At 41.3% G+C, this 20,526-nt stretch overlaps 1 protein-coding gene across 1 annotated transcript in view; it reads left to right on the top strand.

Moving 5' to 3' along the window:
- gnrhr4 (gonadotropin releasing hormone receptor 4) overlaps nt 1-20,526 on the top strand; it is a 29,162-nt gene that overhangs the window by 7,397 nt on the left and 1,239 nt on the right. The window contains exon 3 of the mRNA XM_061774292.1: nt 18,931-19,135. Coding sequence (XP_061630276.1) covers nt 18,931-19,135 — 205 coding nt within the window. The remainder of the gene's footprint in view (nt 1-18,930; nt 19,136-20,526) is intronic.

The raw sequence follows: 20,526 nt of genomic DNA, 5'->3' as shown, positions 1-20,526 counted from the left end.
ATACTATTAAGAGAGAATAAAACCACAAATCATTTGATCATAACAAAAAAAAAAAAAACATCATAACATACTTGTCTTTTAGTGTTGACAGCTATAGGTGTTAACTAGCCACATTTTCAGTTTTTTTGTGAAGGCCTTGTATGTTGTAAGCAGTTTAACCTCCTCAGGTACTGAGTTCCACTCACCAGCGCTCCTCACTGACCAGGCTGACTTACTGAAAGTGCTCCTGCGCAGAGGAATGAGACAGTCACCTCTGACAGAGCCTCGAGTGACACGCTCAGAGCTGTTTCTTTGGCTGATGAACTCAGCCAGAGGAGCTGGAGCCAAATCATGCAGTACTTTATAAATCAAATTTAAATCTGCAAATATGTGAAGACTGTCCCAGTTTAAAAGACTGTATTTTTTAAAAATTGCACAGTGATGATAGTGCCTTGGTTTTTTTATCCATCACTTTAATTACTTGTTTGTACAAAACTTCCAATGGTTTTTTTGCCTTCTGACCAGCCTGGGACCAACTGGTTATGCAATAGTTAAAGTGACTAAGAATCATTGAATGTAAGTAAATTTTTGCGGCTTCAGTTGACATTTCATTTCGAATTGCACGAAAATTTGCGAGGTTTAATTTGATATTTTTACACAATTTGTCAATATGGGCTTTAAAGGAAAGCTGTGAATCTATTATTAACCCAAGATATTTGTATTGGGTGACAATTTGCATTTTTTCTCCATTAACAAGTATGTCGGGGTCAGGTGATACTCTTATTTGTTTTAGTGAAATACATGCCTACAGTTTTAGAAACGTTTAGCTGCAGACAGCACTCCTGCAACCAAGTTGTGACACAGGACATTTTATTAGTGAGTTTAGCAGCAACAGTATCTTTGGAGCGACCATGAACAAAGAAAACTGTGTCGTCTGGATACATTACGCACTCTGCTTCAGAACAAACAGTGAGCAAATCGTTGATATAAAGACTAAATAAAAGGGGGCCTAATATTGATCCCTGAGGGACTCCGGAGGTTAGCCTAAGAGACTCTGATCTGCAGTTGTTAACTGATACAGATTGTGTTCGGTCATGCAGATATGATTCAATCCAGCTCACAGCTTTGCGAGAGAAGTTAAATTTTGAGAGCTTGGTAAGAAGAACAGAGTGATTTACTGTATCGAACGTTTTCCTGAGGTCCAAGAACACCGCCCCTACAACTCCACCCTTGTCGAGAGAAGATTTTATTTTCTCAATGAAGAGGCATGTAGCCATTTCAGTGGAATGCTTGGATCTGAAACCAAACTGCATGGCGTGGAGAGAGGGGGAGCTGCTGGGCACTCCGGTTTCCTCCCACATCCCAAAAACATGCATTAATTGGAGACTCTAAATTGCCCATAGGTGTGACTGTGAGTGCGAATGGTTGTTTGTTTGTATGTGCCCTGCGATTGGCTGGCAACCAGTTCAGGGTGTACCCCGCCTCCTGCCCGATGACAGCTGGGATAGGCTCCAGCACGCCACGACCCTAGTGAGGAGAAGCGGCTCAGAAAATGGATGGATGGATGTTAAAACCAGATATTTGTAGAGTTGCCAAAAATTGTACTCAAGCATGAGTACATGAGTACTACATCAGATCATAACACATTTTCCCAGATGCGTTTGGGAGATTTCAAGTGTGTTTTTGCAAAATGGTTTTATTTGTAAGATAATGCTTCCTGTTATTTTAGAACAATATGACACAAGTAAAAAGTAGTCCTCCAAATAATTACTTGAGCAATTATTCAGTGAAAAAACAACAACACAAGTATTACGTAACTAGTAACTTGTGATTTATTATTTCTTCAATCAGCGCATCAGCGTCAAATAGACAAACATCTAAAATAGGAATCTGCAAATTCAGGCTGAAATGTGGATATTTTTTGGCAGACACAGATGACAGCCGTTAGCCGTTCTTTTTTTGTAGTCTAAAACGTAAACGTGGATTGAAAGTGAGGCTGGGGTTGTTCTACCTCTTCTGACTGGGAGTAATACCTGTTTTTTCTACCATGCGTCACGTAACTGGGTCACAGAAAATATTGCTGTGTGGGCAGGGCCGTGGAGGCTTTAATTTGGATGGTGGTCAGTGACTGCCTGACTCAGTCAAATGGAGTCAAATGTTGCCACTGTTTATGCTGGATTGAAACAGTCATGTGACAGAAGTCTCTCTGACATACCAGAACAAATACATTGTGCAAGCAATAATATAAAGATAAAAATAAAAGCGACCAGCAGAATTTAGCGCTACGCAGCAGAGTAAAAGTAGCCTCAACAAAAATACTCAAGCAACAGTAAAAAGTATGTTGCATTAAAACTACTCTGACAAGTACATTTTATGCTAAAGGTTACTTAAGTAAATGTAACATGTAATTAGTGCTGATGCTTGTCTCTAAAAATAAATCATATTTGTTGATTATATTATTTCTATTTGCATAATGTGATTTTTCGTTTGAATTGGTCACTACAGGGGTCCAAATGTGTACATGAATTCGAACAAGACATAGTTCATTAGCAAAGGTTAGTGATAACTAACCTCTGCTAATGCACTAGTAAAGTTGTCCACCCATCCATTTTCTAAAATTTTAATCCTCGGCAACAGCATGATAATGCTTGTTAGGCTATATAAATTCTCCATTCACAATGGCTCGAATAAGTATTCAGTGAGGTATTCTTTCTCTTTGTTTTCAGTGATGCGTGTATGTGTCCTTAACCTCGAACCTAATGAACAAAGCATGAATGGAGGCCGATGGCAGAGACTTATGGTGATTAATAGCGATCTCATAATCAGCGTTGTGCCACGTTGGGACCCTATGAGAAAAATACAAAAGATTCAATCCCTCGGAGAAAGCTTAATACGCACAGATGTGCCATATGACGAGTTCTATTTGTACCCTCTCCAGTGATTGCGTGTGAAGGGTGTCGCTTGTGGTGACAAAGCCATAGTTAATTAACAGCACTTTTCTCAGTTTATAGTGTTTAAGTTAGGCAGAGATATCGCCTCGCCAACTTCAACTTTTGCTTAACGTCTTACTTATGGCGTACATTTGATAGCTTTTTGATACAGCAGGAAATTAACATTTTAAAATGTAATCTACACCTTTTAGAAACAACATCCAGTGGGTATAAAAAGTCTACACACCCCTGTTCAAATGTCAGGTTTTTGTGATATAAAAAATTAGACCAAGTAATTAATGTGATCTATAACTTGTATAACTTAACTGAAAAAAGAGCAAATATTTTAGAGAGAGGTAGAGGTGGGAGTAAGTCACATATGTGCAAGTCACAAGCAAGTTTCAAGTCATAACCTTCAAGTCCAAGGAAGTCCCAAGTCCCTGTGGGGTAAAAAATCAAGCAAGTCAAGTCATTACTTGGTTTAACCAAGTCTCAAGTCAAGTCAATCTTGCTCCTGTCGCAACATATATTGGAGTGGTAATAAAATGCGTTTTTTTTTTTCACAAATCATAATACCAAAAAAATATTCACACCTTATAAAAGTTAAATGAACAACAACTGAGATTATAATTGAATGAATTTATTGCACTGAATTGTATTTCAAACTCAAATTAACTCACATTTACTTCTCTACAAACTATTTTGTTTACTTTGTGGTGACAGCCTTGTAATTCCTACGGTTCTTAAGAGAACATTGTTAAACAAAAGCCATATATAATCAATATTTTCACATTTCAACTTTTTTCACCTTTAATGTGACACGTAACCTGTACAACTCATTTGAAAAAAATGGAAACCTTTTCGAGTGAAGTAAAAACAAACAACAGAGTAATGTGGTTGCTTACGTGTGCACATGCTCTCATAATGTGGCTGTGTTTAGAATTAAACAATCTCATTTAGAAGCACTGACTCTGGACAATTGACACTTGTCATTAGATTAAAGCAGGGGTGCCCAAACTTTTTGGCTCAGGGGCCACATTGACATAAAAAAATTGTCATACGGGCCAGCATTAATTTTACATGCTACCGACGAGGGGAATGCTTTGTTGTATTTATTTTTATTTTACTTTGTTTTACTATGCTGTCTGCTGCTAGGTAGATCTGATAACTGCCTGACCTGGATAAATGAAGGTTAAAATAAATGCAAAATAAAGTATTTTTACGGAATTTGACTCAAACTCAAACTTTATTCATCAGAATCAACAAACAACATGTTTGCATTAATGTGAAGGGTGATACTGAGATCTCGACTGCAGTAAATGGGGCAGGTCTGGCTCAAAAGCGGTGGTTTTAATGCGCAAGATGTCACGGAGGTGGGAGTCACTTAGTCTTGTCCTCACGCGGTTCTTATTCATGTTCATGACTGAGAATGTCTTCTCGCACAAGTATGTCGAGCCAAACAAGCTCAACATTTTCTTAGCAAATGTACGAAGCTCTTGGAACCTGTCTTTATCCAGCTGCTGGTAAAAGTTGACAAGAGGGAGTTGTTGGTACCGGCTGCGACACTCCGTGTCACACTGCAGCTCAATGAGCTCCAACTGCAGGTGGGCTGGAACGTCACCGAGATCCACGGAAACGGGAGAAGAAAAAAGCGTGATCTCCTTTTCAATAGTTGCAAAATCCCTGAAACGTTGAAACTCCTCAGTCAGAGATGAGATGTTTGCGGCATACCTCCTCATTTGCGCACTAATATTGTGCGCTGGAAAACACGTCATTATTTCTTGCAGAGATTGGAAATGTGTGGTATTGGGCTGCGTTTGTGACAGGTGGGTTTGGAAAAGTAGCAGCTTGGTCCGAAAGGCCTTAATATGTGAATACAGTTGGCTTATCAATGCATTTTGCCCCTGAAGGCTTGTGTTCAGGGCGTTCAGATGTCGGGTTATGTCAACTAAAAATCCAAAATCAGACAGCCAAACAGGATCGGTTAGTTCTGGCATCGGTTGTCCCTTGTTTGCCAAGAATTGTCCAATTTCCTCTTTGAGTGAGTAGAAACGCTGCAGTGCAGACCCCCGACTGAGCCATCTTACATCGGTGTGATACACAACATCTCCGTATTCAGCGTGGATATCCAGTAGAAATTGTTGAAACTGGCGGTGGCACAGGGCTTTGGAGCGAATATAATGAATAGCCTTTATCACCGGTTTCATAACGTGATCATATTTCAGATGTTTGGCACATAGAACTTGTTGGTGAATAATACAACGGAGTTTTATAGCTTTACCTCCTTCTTCGCTTATTTTGTTACACACTAGGGTTGATAATCCACTGTGCTCGCCAACCATGGCAGGTGCGCCGTCCGTAATAATCCCTGTGATTTTATTCCACTGTAATTTTATGTCATCGACGGCGGAACAAACAGAAGCAAATAAATCTTTCCCTCTTGTTTGGTCCTTAAGGCTCTGGAGTTCAAGTAGTTCTTCACACACGTTCATTTCACTGTCCACTCCTCTCAAAAAAATCAGTAAGTGAGCGGTGTCGGATGCATCCGTGCTTTCGTCACAGGCTAACGAAAAAAATTCAAACTCCACTCCTTTTGCGTCCAACTGTCTCTTAATATCAGAAGAAACTTCTTCGATCCTTCGTGACACAGTGCTACGAGCCAGGCAAACATTGGCGAACCGTTGCTTTTTCTCAGGACAAATGTTCTCCACCATTTTCATCACACAGTCTTTAATAAATTCACCCTCAGTAAAAGGTTTGCAGTGCTTGGCAACCAGCATTGCCACCTCATAGCTTGTCTTTGTTGCATTTTCATTCGACTCATTGGCTCTTGTGAAAAAGTGTTGCTGTGCCGTTAAACCAGCTTCCAGTTGCTTCAATTTTTCACTGCGTTCGTTCGCACTTAGCTTGTCATAATTAGCATGTTTCGTCTGGTAGTGCCTCTTTATATTGAACTCCTTGAACACAGCCACAGTCTCTTGGCAAATTAGGCAGATGCAGTTGTTTCTAAATTCAGTGAAAAAATATTCACGGAAATATTCATGGAAACGGCGACCCTCGCTATCAACTTTCCTTTTCTTACTTCCAGTTGCCATTTTAGAAATGGGCAAAAAACACATCATGCGCAAAACGGCCCCGCGACAGTTCGGCCACAAGTTTACTGCCATCCTGTGGTGAAATATAAAATTGCGTGTGTATTTTGTACTGCCGGGCCACATATCATTAATTTTATGACAGAGGCTTCGGGCCAGTGGAAATATGAACACGGGCCGGATTTGGCACGGGGGCCGGACTTTGGGCATATCTAGATTAAAGGTTATGTTTCATACGCTGCGGTCTTAAAAAAACGTAGTCCAGAGAGCTTCATCACAGAGCTGACACAACTGATGATATTTGAATGCTGACACTTCAATAAACACGTTCAGTAGTATGAAAATTCTAATCACATGTAGCTACTCACAATTTGTATTGTATTTACTAACGACTTCTGTCAATGACTTTTTTTTTTTTTTTTTTTTATCGCCGTGATTGTAATGCAAAGTGATGCGATACAGCAGACCTATATATAACGCACCTGGCATCTTCTAGCGCCGACTCTTAATTTCGTCATGCCCGCAAACGTCTCCGCACCTTTTTGATTTTAATCTCCACAAATGACCGCTAGCAACACCGCTTCACTTCTTCTGCAGTCAGCAGTTGGCATTATATTCTACACGCTACTTTTTGCTCTGGTCTCGCCTCAGTAAATGAGAGAGAGAGAGGACAAAAAAAAAAAGATGAGAGTTTGGCGTGCCTATGAACCGAAACGGACGGTTCAGACAATTATCATAAACCGTCTTAAGTTACTTAGCTGCACTAAAATCATTTTTATTTTTAATCGTCCCAAAACAGTCTAAGAAACGTAATGTTTGTCCGGCTAGCTAAACTGTTAAATTAGCTTACCTGTCTTTGTGAGTTTTGTAGTGACGGATGAAGTTCGATGTTGTTCTTGTTGTGTCTTTCATGCGCGAGTTGCAAGCCATGCAGGTTGCCATCCACTTTTTGCAGACTTGATCGATAACATAATCTTGAAATTCATAATTTTATGATCTTTGCAGCTCCTTCCATCGTTCATGCTGGTGGCTACGTCATAATAGTAATAGTATAGTAAGTCTTTGATTATGTATCCTGTATTTTCTTGTCTTGTAGATGTATTTTACTGCTTTTTTACATCATGGCCAGGGGACTACAGATGAAAACTAGCCTTCTGGCTAATTCTGGCTTTTTTAACCATGTGTATTTCATGTGTTTTATGAAATTGCATTGTCCCCTTTCAAATAAACTGATGAAACTGAAACTTGTGTGCTCCAACATAAGCAATGTACTTTTCTATTGAAAAGACAATGCGTAACATCTGTTTCTATCCATTTCCGAAGAGGAATGCTGAGTCACCTTTATGGTTCATCTTCTCAAGTGCACTTTCAGTCTCCATTCGGCTTTTTCCTCCATGTTCCCAGGCAGTCGGTTTGATCTTGAAGTTTAATGGCTTTTTTCCTTTATCAGGCACAACTATAAAACATAATAGAGGAAGGGGTATGTGAAAAGGAAGAACAGGAGGATTACACTGACATTTTCTTCTTCAGATTGTGAACTTCTCTCGAAGTAGGGTTCATTCATTTTATGTATGTTTCTAGCCTACAGTCATTATTGGGCTGTAGCGGTCGCGTCCACTTCGGGTTGCACGACTAAAGATTTTTTGTAGTCGAAGCTAATGTGATGAAAGTTGAGTCGAAGGCGATTAGTTGATGACGTCATTGATATTTTTTTCAGTGTAGTACAACGGTTCTCTTACCGGTTTTCGCACAGACATACAGTATTTTGATGTATCGGCATAGAAACAAATGATAACTATAAAATGATATAAAAAGTATGCTGAATGCCATTGTTGTAATTTGTGGGAGCGCTGCGCATGTTTCTCTTAATGATCGAACTTGAAACCTTTTCAGATGAGAGCTCAGTGCTGCAAATAACGACTACTTAATAATGGATTAATCAGTTAATTATTTTTTCAATTAATGGAGGAATCAGATAAAAAATATTTTATGATTTCCATCCCTTTATTCAAAAAGAGGAAAATATTTCAAACTGACAGTGCAGAAAACGCACAAACATAAACTGATTATGATTCAGTTACCTTTTTGGTCCGTAACATGTCAGAAAATAGTCAAAAATCTTGATTATTGTTTTCCAAAGTAAATGCAGATGTTTGCAAATGTCTTATCTTGAATAAACACAAAGATAATCAGTCTGATTTCACGGAGGACTACAGTAATCTCACAGAATATTTACTGTTGAGAGGCTAAATGATCATTTTTATTTTATTTTATTTTACCTGATTGTAAAAATAGTTGTTGAATAATTTGATAATCAAATAGTTGTTGCACCGCTATGAGCGATGACAGGGAATCGCTTCAGTTACATAAAATGACCTCCCTAGAGTCACTGATGGTGTAGTGGTACACTCGCCTGACTTTGGTGCAGGCAGCGTGGGTTCAGTTCCCACTCAGTGATGGTGCAAATGTGAGTGCGAATGGTCATCCGTGTCTATATGTGCCCTGTGACTGACTGGCGACCAGTTCAGGGTGTAGTCCGCCTTTCGCCCGAAGTCAGCTGGGATAGGCTCCAGCGTCCCGTGACCCTAACCAGGATAAGCGGTGTTGAAAATGGACCTCCCTAGAGGCATGATGGCGGAGAATTTAATGGCTCGAGATCTTTTTGTTGATCCTAATTTGGATCTTTATCAAATTACATCATCCATTTCTATCTGTTTGAAGTCTGATTAAATCTGTCAGATTTTCCCTCCAGCCTCTTCAAACAGCTAAATACTGACATTTATTATTATTTGATCAAAAGAACAGCAAATCAAATGATGTAATCTATTCATTTTCGCCAGGCGGCCTTTGTTTAGTTGTAGATACAAAAGTACATTCAATATAAAATAAAATGTTGATTATTGAATTGAATTAATTAATCATTAATGAAATTACATTTCATCCTAGTAAGCAGTGCAGAGAATGGAGGGATGGACATGTAGCATAATAATACGTATAATTTTATACAGTACATTCATTCTATTGTATTTTTTAAAAGACAGATTGAATCCCCCCCCTTTTTTTGACATTTTCCACATGCATAAATAATCTCTTCATGTATAGTTAATCAGAATACTATATAGTATGGAAGCCTGTGTCCGTCTCCTCAGAAAATGCCAGAAGTGTCATGGTCTTTGTTTTGGTTTGGGTTGTGTTGAGTTTTGTTCCGTGTTTTCCTGTGTTCCATGTTTGTCGTGTGCTCATTTGGTTGTTCCCCTTGCCCCGGCTCCGGCTCCTCGGCGGCGCTCGTCCAGCAGCCGTCTCCCATCCCGGCTCTTCGGCAGCAGCGCCAGGCTCCCGTTCCGCCACCCGTCCTCGCTCCGGCGTCGCTCGGCCAGGGGCCGTCTCCCGACCCGGCTCGGGCGGCGCTCATCCAGCGGCCGCCACCAGACCCTATTGCCTGGCCCCTCCATTACCATTGGGTTCGGCACCGTGGCCGTCCGCCTGAATGGCCCTGTAAAGACCCTGGTGTTTGGCGTCCTGGACGACCACCTAAACCGCTCAGCCTGGACGGCCACCAGACTGACCTGAGGGGTGGTTATTCGTGTCTTGTATGTTTGGTGTAACCACTTAGATTTTTTTGCTACCATCTTGGCCAGGTCACATTTGGAAAAAAGCTTTTGAAGCTGCATGTTCTTTTGTTTTTACCTGGTTAAATAAAGGATTTTGATTGATTGATTGATTGATTGATTTTTGCTTTGTTACTTTTCATCACTGATAAATAATTCTTGATCCTTGGGGTATTTTTGATGGAAGCACATCTCAGACATGTTAACAACACATCTGGGAACTACATTAAATTGTGAAAAAACAAATTGTCTTTTAGTGGACGCCGATGCAAAATGATTCAAAGCAAAGCAAATTTATTGATATAGTGCATTTCATACACAAGGTAACTCAATGTGCTTTACATGATGAAAAGCATTTAAAAACAAACAAAACAACCCATTTAAAACAAAGAGAAAAAAGAAAAATACAATTAAAACAGTGTTCAGTGCAAGATATGTCATTTAAAAGTGGAAATGCTCTAAAAAGCATGTGAAAAAAGAACCTGGACTTAAAAACATAGCTAAATGCTGCTTCACTGTGTTTGCTTTGGACTCTGTGCTCCACTATTTGACCTGAGTCTGTCCATCTCAAGAGCCCTACTGGGTTTATATTCCATTAGAATTTCATTCATGTATTCAAGCATGAACAAGATTGCAACATTTTTGAATGTAGCACTTTTTATGGCTAAATGCTTGTCAGCGCCTAAATTAACTCTCCCACTGACCATATCTGACGTCTCATTTCACTGTCTTTAATGTGATAACATCCTCAAGGTGGAGTGATGGTATTTTAAGGGTGACCCGTGTTTGTGGATGCACAGAGCCAGAGCTGTGAGCATTCCCAATGTCAAAGTCAAGCTGGATTGATTTACCTGTTTTTCTTCATTTTTTTTTTCTTTTTAAATTATTTTTTTTTATGGTGCAACACAATTTAATTTACATAAACTAAAGGCCTCAGTCCTGGATCACTCAATTAAACAATTGTTCCCAACTACTGGCCCAGCAAAGGCAACTTGAACTGATCCACCCATCCATTTTATTTACTGCTTATCCTCACTAGGGTCGCGGGCTGCTGGAGCCTATGCCAGCTATCTTTGGGCGGGAGGCGGGGTACACCCTGAACCGTCCATCCATCCTTTTTCTTTACCGCTTATCCTCACGAGGGTCGTGGCACCCTGAACCGGTCCCCAGCCAATCACAGGGCACATGGAAACAAACAACCATTCGCACTCACATTCACACCTATGGGCAATTTAAAGTCTTCAATCAATCTACCACGCATGTTTTTGGGATGTCGGAGGAAACCGGAGTGCCCGGAGAAAACCCGCCCAGGCACGGGGAGAACATGCAAACTCCACACAGGCGGGGCCGGGATTTAAACCCGGTCCCCAGAACTGTGAGGCAAATGTGCTAACCAGTCGAACACCGTGCTGGCAACATGAACTGATATACAGTATATTGAAAACGCCTTTAAAAATACATTTTTGTAAAAAAATACATATTCAACATTAGATAAATCACAAAGAAATCATACAGTATCTGACCCATTAATGTAGTCCATGACTATCAGCCTGTGTTTTTTGTTGTTGTATAGTGCAATGCTGTCTGTGGTGAATTTATATTTCATACCAACACTACACTCGGGCTCCATAATTATTCCATTGTCTTTGGTTACCTAATGAGGCAATCACTTCAATCGTCAAACGCCATTGGTAGAAACAGATGTCCGATTGTTTTCTTTTGTCTTTTCTGTCCATCCATCCATTTTCTGAGCCGCTTCTCCTCACTAGGGTCGCGGGCGTGCTGGAGCCTATCCCAGCTGTCATCGGGCAGGAGGCGGGGTACACCCTGAACTGGTTGCCAGCCAATCGCAGGGCACATACAAACAAACAACCATTCGCACGCATTGTCACACCTATGGGCAATTTAGAGTCTTCAATTAATGCATGTTTTTGGGATGTGGGAGGAAAGCGGAGTGCCCGGAGAAAACCCACGCAGGCACGGGGAGAACATGCAAACTCCACACAGGTGGGGCCGGGGATTGAACCCTGGTTCTCAGAACTGTGAGGCTGACGCTCTAACCAGTCGGACACCGTGCCGCCTCTTTTCTGTCCATTACATTGTAATTCTAGTTCTGCTTGGTATCCTTTATGGTCTGTTATCTTTGGCCAGAGAGTGCATCATCCAGTTGACCTCAGTCTTCCAGCTTTCCTGCAGAGCCTCGTTGCACTTGACTTTGAAATTCTTCAGTGCCTCTGCCTCTGATTTGCCCAAAGATAAAGAGTCCTTCAGGTACTGAATGTTCTTGAAGGAAGAGAGTTCGGCCAGCTGCCTTCATCATCGCAAAGAGGTTGACAAACAGTGTACCATACCGACACAGGATGCTATATGCCCGCTTGCAGGATTCCCTGAACCTCTCAAACTTCTCACTGTTGTTTGTCCGTCCTTGTTGGATCACATGGACGAAGTCGTATGTCAAAATAAAAGGTAGTTGTGTTTTTATTCAGGTCCAGCGCCTCTGCTGCTCTCCTCCTCGCCTCATTACCTCTGCCATACTCACTGATGAGCAGCGAGAAAGCTTTATGTTGGCCCTTTGTGTCCACCTTGCTTCACTTTTTTTGAACCTTGAACGATGCAACTGTATTAATTCTAATGTGATGAAACTTGCCATTTTTTTCTGATCTTGTTATTTCCAACTTCAGTTATTTAAGTATTTCAACATACTGTTAACATGAAATGTGTCCTCTTGGCTCTATTATGGCCACTTTCGGCTAATTGAAACACATTTTTCCTTGTTATTTACTGTCTTGAAACATTTACTGTCTTGAAACATACAATTGGTTGGGGTACATCCATCCATCCATCCATTTTCTGAGCCGCTCCTCCTCACTAGGGTCGCGGGCGTGCTGGAGCCAATCCCAGCTGTCATCGGGCAGGAGGCGGGGTACACCCTGAACTGGTTGCCAGCCAATCGCAGGGCACATAGGAACAAACAACCATTCGCACTCACAGTCATGCCTACGGGCAATTTAGAGTCTCCAATTAATGCATGTTTTTGGGATGTGGGAGGAAACCGGAGTGCCCGGAGAAAACCCACGCAGGCACGGGGAGAACATGCAAACTCCACACAGGCGGGGCCGGGGATTGAACCCCGCACCTCAGAACTGTGAGGCTGACGCTCTAACCAGTCGGCCACCGTGCCGCCGGTTGGGGTACAAAGTTGTGTTAAACATAAATAAAAACAGAATACAATGATTTGCAAATCATGTTCAACCTATATTTAATTGAATACACTACAAAGACAAGATGTTTAATGTTGAAACTTTATTGTTTTTAGCAAATAATCATTAACGTAGAATTTTATGGCTGCAACACTTTCCAAAAAAGCTGGGACAGGTGACAAAAAAGACTGAGAAAGTTGAGGAAGGCTCATCAAACACCTGTTCGGAATATCCCACAGGTGGGAACAGGTGGGTGCCATGATTGGGTATAAAAGGAGCTTCCCTGAATTGCTCAGTCATTCACAAGCAAAGATGGGGCGAGGTTCACCTCTTTGTGAACAAGTGCGTGAGAAAATAGTCGAACAGTTAAAGGACAATGTTCCTCAACGTACAATTGCAAGGAATTTAGAGATTTCATCATCTACAGTCCATAATATCATCAAAAGGTTCAGAGAATCTGGAGAAATCACTGTAAGCGGCAAGGCCGAAAACCAACATTGACACTCTACTATGCAAAGCAAAAGCCATTTATCAAAAACACCCAGAAACGCCGCCGGCTTCTCTGGGCCCAAGCTTATCTAAGATGGACTGATACAAAGTGCAAAAGTGTTCTGTGGTCCGACGAGTCCACATTTCAAATTGTTTTTGGAAATTGTGGATGTCGTTTCCTCTGGGCCATAGAGGAAAAGAACCATCCGGACTGTTATGGACGCAAAGTTCAAAAGCAAGCATCTGTGATGGTATGGGGCTGGGTTAGTGCCAATGGCATGGGTAACTTACACATCTGTGAAGGCACGATTAATGCTGAACGGTACATACAGGTTTTAGAGAAACATATGCTGCCATCCAAGCAACATCTTTTTCATGGAAGCCCTTGCTTATTTCAGCAAGACAATGCCAAACCACATTCTGCACGTGTTACAACAGCGTGGCTTCGTTGTAAAAGATTGCGGTTACTAGACTGGCCTGCCTGCAGTCCAGACTTGTCTCCCATTGAAAATGTGTGGCACATTATGAAGTGTAAAATACGACAAGGGAGACCCCGGACTGTTGAACAGCTGAAGCTGTACATCAAGCAAGAATGGGAAAGAATTCCACCTACAAAGCTTCAACAATTAGTGTCCTCAGTTCCCAAAAGTTTATTGGATGTTGTTAAAAGAAAAGGTTATGTAACACAGTGGTAAACATGACCCTGTCCCAGCTTTTTTGGAACGTGTTGCAGCCATAAAATTCTAAGTTAATGATTATTTGCTAAAAACAATAAAGTTGATCAGTTTGAACATTAAATATCTTGTCTTTGCCGTGTATTCAAATAAATATAGGTTGAACATGATTTGCAAATCATTGTATTCTGTTTTTATTTATGTTTAACACAACATCCCAACTTCATTGGAATTGGGGTTGTAATTTGAGAATCGATTTTGGAGCATAAAGATCTGGTGTCGGAGATATAAATATTTCAGTAACGGTTCACACATGACTTCTATAAACGCTGCTTTATATGTCACGGTAATCATCCACGAGCATGTAATTATGAATTGCTGTGTTATTATCTCATGCATGAAAATTCCTTTTTCAATGCATTAACTCACCCTTGATCCACTCACAGCTACACATTTAATTTCATTGATTGAGTTTGCATCCCTGTAGCGATAGTGATGCTCCTAAATTGTTTTGGAGAATAACATTGGCATGAATCAATGTTCATTCAATCACTAGTCTCAGACATGGCCAAGAAGGTCCTTAAATTGCCCCATTCCACACACTGGGAGGCATTCAACCAGGGAGTTACCCTATATGCTTTGGGCACTTGGAGTCTTTTCACATTGTGAAAAAACATCAACGGAATCAGAAGTGAAGTTGGATAGCATCAACAGTTTGGCAGCTTCGAGGACAATGAGCCTCAAGCAAACTTTAAAAGCACCGAACTCAGATCAAAAATCATTGTGTTGGGGGAAAACAGAAAACTGGCATGATGCTGTCAAAAGAGAAAAAAAGTTTTGAAAAAAGAATGAATTAGTTAGTCCCTTTGAAAACGTTGCTTCTGCGTAGCCATTTGTCTTCTTTTGATTGGAAAACTAGAATGAAATGTCAGAAGTGGTTTTGTTGGATTGGAGAGGCAAAAGTCTCTTTGACAAACCCCCAAAAAATGATTGTTCGAGCAATGATAGATACATACAAATTTAAAGGAGTAAAAGTAGCATTTCTTCTGACAAGTACAATTTATCCAAAAGGTTACTTAATGTCCCTGTAAAGTGAAAATAAATGTAAATTAGACACACCACAGCAAAGAGTGTTGTTACCAACCCTACCAAATTTGAATGATTTAAAAAAAAAAGTTCAAAGTCTCTCTGCTCTCAAATGCTGTGGGTGTGTCTGCTAAATGCAATGAAACCACACCCTGCTCAGCTGTCAACAGTCAATCAAATACCAGTACTATGACCTGGAAAAATGAATGCTACTTTGTCTAGCATCTTTCTTATTCATGCACGTCCCTACATGTTTGCATCACGAAACTATAGCTTTCTTAAAGCCTCCGGTGGCTGGACTATATCCCGTCAGGCCGCGACCAATCACTCTAAAGCCCAGCGCAAAGCTGTCCACACGCTGGCTGTCAAGTCTGACTTTTTAAAAAACATTTCCCCCTTCCTTGCTCTCCCGCCTTTCACTGTGTGACTTGCGCACACTCACGGCCAACAATGAGGCACACGCCAGCAGACAATCCGAAGGGAAGATGCATTTTCGGAGTGAAGGCAGAGCGAGCTAGCTTACTTCACACCGTAATTGTGCCAGATAACTGCTGATGCGAACATTCTCTGACAGAATTGATAGGTGCATGCAATTCCCATGCACTTGGGACCAGTTAAATCAAACAAAACATGGCTTTTATGCAGTTGCTGGCTTCCACCAAATTATGAGCATGATAGAATTATGTAACTCAGTAACATGATTGGTTGTTTAGGTCTGCACGTCTATCTCTCCAGTTCATTTATTTTGGCTTCTTTGTCTGACGGCCACAAAACGGGCTAGATGTCATTATCAGAAGGAATTGCCCACAGGGAGCGTTTCTATTTTCTGCCAAAATCAACTAGTGTTTAAGCTTTGGGCTTTCCAAGTCTCTTGGGATGCTTCACCACCACGGTGTCTGCCCTCAGTTTAACAGAGCCCTTTTGAAATCTTTTAAAGAAACTTTCTTGCTTTTTTTGCTACAATAGTCAAAATGCACTAGTTATACACCCATTGTTTTCATTTAGTAGGTGCTTTCCTCAGAGGAAACAATATTGTGCATTAAATGAGGACATTATCATTGGAAAACTGTGATGAAGAATGCTTTGTTTTTAACCAAACAAATAAAAAACAACAACATTAGAAGCCAATCAACTCCGATAGGTTGTTCTTATTTGTGATTTGCATTTAAATTGGGAGCCCAGATGGCACAACACTCAATTTTCCATCACAACACGTTTGCATCTACAGTAAGTATTAGTTGAGTTTAGGTGTAGAAAACATCCATCCATTTTCTGAGCCGCTTCTCCTCACTAGTGTCGCGGGCGTGCTGGAGCCTATCCCAGCTGTCATCGGGCAGGAGGCGGGGTACACCCTGAACTGGTTGCCAGCCAATCGCAGGGCACATAGGAACAAACAACCATTCGCACTCACAGTCATGCCTACGGGCAATTTAGAGTCTCCAATTCATGCATGTTTTTGGGATGTGGGAGGAAACCGGAGTGCCCGGAGAAAACCCACGCAGGCACGGGGAGAACATCCAAACTCCACACAGGCGGGGCCGGGGATTGAACCCGTGTCCTCAGAACTGTGAGGCTGACGCTCTAACCAGTCGTCCACTGTGCCGCCCGTGTAGAAAACAGCTGGCTCATATTTAGGGGTTGTTCACTTGATGCAGTCAGGATCTGAGTTTCTGTATTTACAAAAATGCACTAGACACGTCACAGTCGCAATCCAGTTTACCAAGCTAAGACAGGGTATGTTCAGAACATCTTGCGTGACCGGGACGCATCAGCAGACAGGAATTAATATCTACATCACAGAGAAGCAAAAGCTGGTTTGCAATGACTTTGACAATTACTTAGCAGACTGCTTGCAAAATTGCAATTGTTAAAAACTTTTTAAACTTAGTATAATCAATGACTCCCTTGGAGCGATCAGCAAAATTCATGACCTACTATTATGGTCGGTCGGTGCATGTATAGCACAATAATGTTTTACAGAGTGAATATGTGGACTAGGCAGCACGGTGGGCGACTGCTTAGCACATCTGCCTCACAGTTGTGAGGACCGGGGTTCAAATTCTGGCCCCGCCTGTGTGGAGTTTGGATGTTCTCCCTGTACCTGCATGGGTTTTTTCCGGGCACTCCGTTTTCCTCCCACATCCCAAAAACATGCATGGTAGGTTGATTGAATTGAAGACTCTAAATTGCCCGTAGGTGTGAATGTGTGCACGAATGGTTGTTTGTTTCTATGTGTCCGGCGATTGGCTGGCGACCAGTTCAGGGTGTAGCCCGCCTCTCGCCCGGAGTCAGCTGGGAGAGGCTCCAGCACTCAATGTGCTTTACATGATTAAAAGCATTTAGAAACAAATAAACAAACAGCTTATAAACATTTAAAACAAAGAGAAAAAAAATCAAATACAATTAAAACGGCGTACAGTGCAAGAAATATCATTTAAAAGTGGAAATGCTCAAGAAAGCATGGGAAAAATGAAAAAATGGGGCTGACGTCACTTCTGTTGGCAACTTATTCCATTTGGGTGCAGCATAATAGCTAAATGCTGCTTCACCATGTTAGCTTTGGACTCTGTGCTCCACTATTTGACCTGAGTCTGTCGATCTCAGAGCCCTACTGGGTTTATAGCTGTACAAAATTTCTTCCACTGTTATTGTGCCCTCTTAAAACTAAACCCCACAGGTTCGTGCCTCTTTGTACATTAGACAGTTCCACAGCTACTGATCTTTTCACATAGAATTGTGACATTCTGCTCTAGCATGGAATGCCAACTTTTCAGGTACCTGAAAAACATATATTTCAAAAATATCGCAGATTGACTCTTTTAAAATTAGATGAAGAAAGTTCACTTTTATTTGCATATTAATTAAATTTTAGTACTACTCTAATTACAGTAACAGGATTGCTAATCACTGCTAATGTTAGAGTACATGCTAGCTGTGTTAGCTTCTGTACTAACTGGACAATAACAAACTTAGCTATATAATAAAAAAGAAAAACTGACAATAATATACCATTTTCTGATAATAAGAGTAACAGGGTTGAATTGGTTTGAGTGACACACTCCATTATATCTGAAAACATTGAAAAACCATAAAACACAGAAGCTAGGCATTTCCTTAGGTATAGCCATGGTCATCGCAGTTAGCTTGACGATGCCAATTATGCAAGGTTATGTACCTCACTTTTTTCCACTCCTCCGCTAGATGGCTAAACAGGTTTTAGGCTTCGGTTTCTCAACATAATTACTATGTTAAATATGTCTGTGGTAACACAAAAGGTTTTAATAAAACAAGGAACACATATCAACAAAATCATACGGAAAAAGGCGATTTTACAGTAAAACATTTTTCTGTTATATTTGAGATGGGCGGCACAGTTCTGAGGACCCGGGTTCAATCCCCGGCCCCGCCTTTGTGGAGTTTGCATGTTCTCCCCGTGCCTGCGTGGGTTTTCTGCGGGCACTCCGGTTTCCTCCCACATCCCAAAGACATGCGTGGTAGGTTAATTGATTCCTCTAAATTGCCCGCAGGTGTGAATGTGAGTGTGAATGCTTGTTTGTTTCTATGTGCCCTGCGATTGGCTGCCGACCAGTTGAGGGTGTACCCCGCCTCCTGCCCGATGATAGCTGAGATATTCTCCAGCGCTCCCGTGACCCTTGTGAGGATAAGCGGCTCAGAAAATGGATGGATAGTTATTTGAGATGGACAAAATTTTAGGGTGTGCTTAAGATTTATTTGGTATTTTAGGTAATATTTAGGTTTGTCTTAGAACAACTGTATTTTACACAACAAGTGCGTGTTTCCGTATTTTGTGCACGGATCATTTGCAATTTAACGTTGGTGACAGTCACTCACTCTTGCTTTTGTTCACACAGATGTTTATATTTCACAATGTGACCATCACTGTGCCGGAGAACTTCACGCAGTGCACCACCCACGGCAGTTTCGTCGAGCACTGGCAGGAGACGGTCTACAACATGTTCACTTTTGCGTGTCTCTTTCTCCTTCCTCTGGCCATCATGATCTTCTGCTACACCAGAATCCTCATTGAGATCTCCAGCCGCATGGCTCGCAATAACTGTAAGTTGTGAATTTTGCTCAACAGATAATCAAATGCAGTTTTCAGCACACTAGATCAGTGTTGCTAAGCCTTTATTGAGCGCATAGTTTACATTTGGAAAGAATCTCACGGCACACCACCAAACAAAAATGTGACAAAAAGGGGATACTCAGGTTAATTTTGTACCTTCTGCCACCTTGTTGAAGAGCATTTCATCGTTCTGCCTGTCACTATATGTCGCTGGAATAGATTGATAAAACTGGTTAAAGTCCCTGTAAAGTCAAAATAAATGTCTCTGGTGTGTAATTCAACACACCACTGAGAAGAGTGGTGTTAACAACCCTGCTAAATTTCAATGATTAGAAAAAATTCAAAGTACTTAAAATGAGGCTTCAAAATAATGACAAATCAAACCCTTCTCTCCACTCTTAAATGCTGTGGGCGTGTCTCCTGAATGCGCTGAAACGACACCCCGAACTGTCAACTGTCAATCAAATTCCACTGCTACAACCTGTAAAAATGGATGCTACTTTGTCTAGCATATTTTTTGTGCCAACACATATGTAACTACACGCATGAGCCATGGAAGTATATCCGTTTAAAGCCTGAAACTCTGTCAACTGCATGCGCTCACAGCTCACCACGAGGCACTCTAAAGTGGCCACACCAGCGGACTATCTAGGGCTGTCACTATCGAATCTTTTTAGAATCGATTCTCTTATTGATTATTGGTCGAATAACCGTTTTCACCCCGCCCTAGGACTATCCGAAGGGAAGATGAATTTCCAGGGTGTAGGCATAGTTTGCTAATTGCGCAGGGTAACTGCTGATGCTAACAAAAGTGCTCAGAGGTGGAGAGGGACTCATGCTCGATGCTGAAATGTATCACTAGGCACTCTTTTAGCCATGTCCCAAAAAAATAAAACAGGAAAACTGAAATGCTCTCAAATGCAGTTGTTGCATGTTTCAGCAATTATCTTCAAATGTATAATGTACAGTATTTAGAACCAAATCTCTGAATTCACTTTCTAGGCTCTTTAATTTTCCACATTGGTAGGGAATTATTGAGCTAGATGATCCAAGTCCCAAAATGCATTTTTTCAATATTTCATGATGGCCTTCCTGCTTTCCGTGAAATGCCAACTCCTCCGCAGGCTATGTGAGATTTGTCCTGCATCGCGGCGAAGTCTGAGCAGGGGGGACAGTGAATTGCTTTTACCGGCAGGCAGGCTGGGGAGGTAATTGCCTGGCACATACGGAACAGTATGTAAACATGCTTTTAAAAAAAAGAAAATGTCCTGGTGGTTGCTCGTGTGTCCCCCATAACAACATCCACGCTCCCTGCGCTGGTTGACAACAGCAGCGCAATGATCTGGGCTCCATCAGATACTTTTCACGATGTAACACAGAC

Source organism: Phyllopteryx taeniolatus, chromosome 5 (genome assembly GCF_024500385.1).
Source record: "Phyllopteryx taeniolatus isolate TA_2022b chromosome 5, UOR_Ptae_1.2, whole genome shotgun sequence".
NCBI lineage: Eukaryota > Metazoa > Chordata > Actinopteri > Syngnathiformes > Syngnathidae > Phyllopteryx > Phyllopteryx taeniolatus.
The sequence above is the reverse complement of the archived record's forward strand: the minus strand, read 5'-3'. Positions and strand labels throughout refer to the sequence as shown.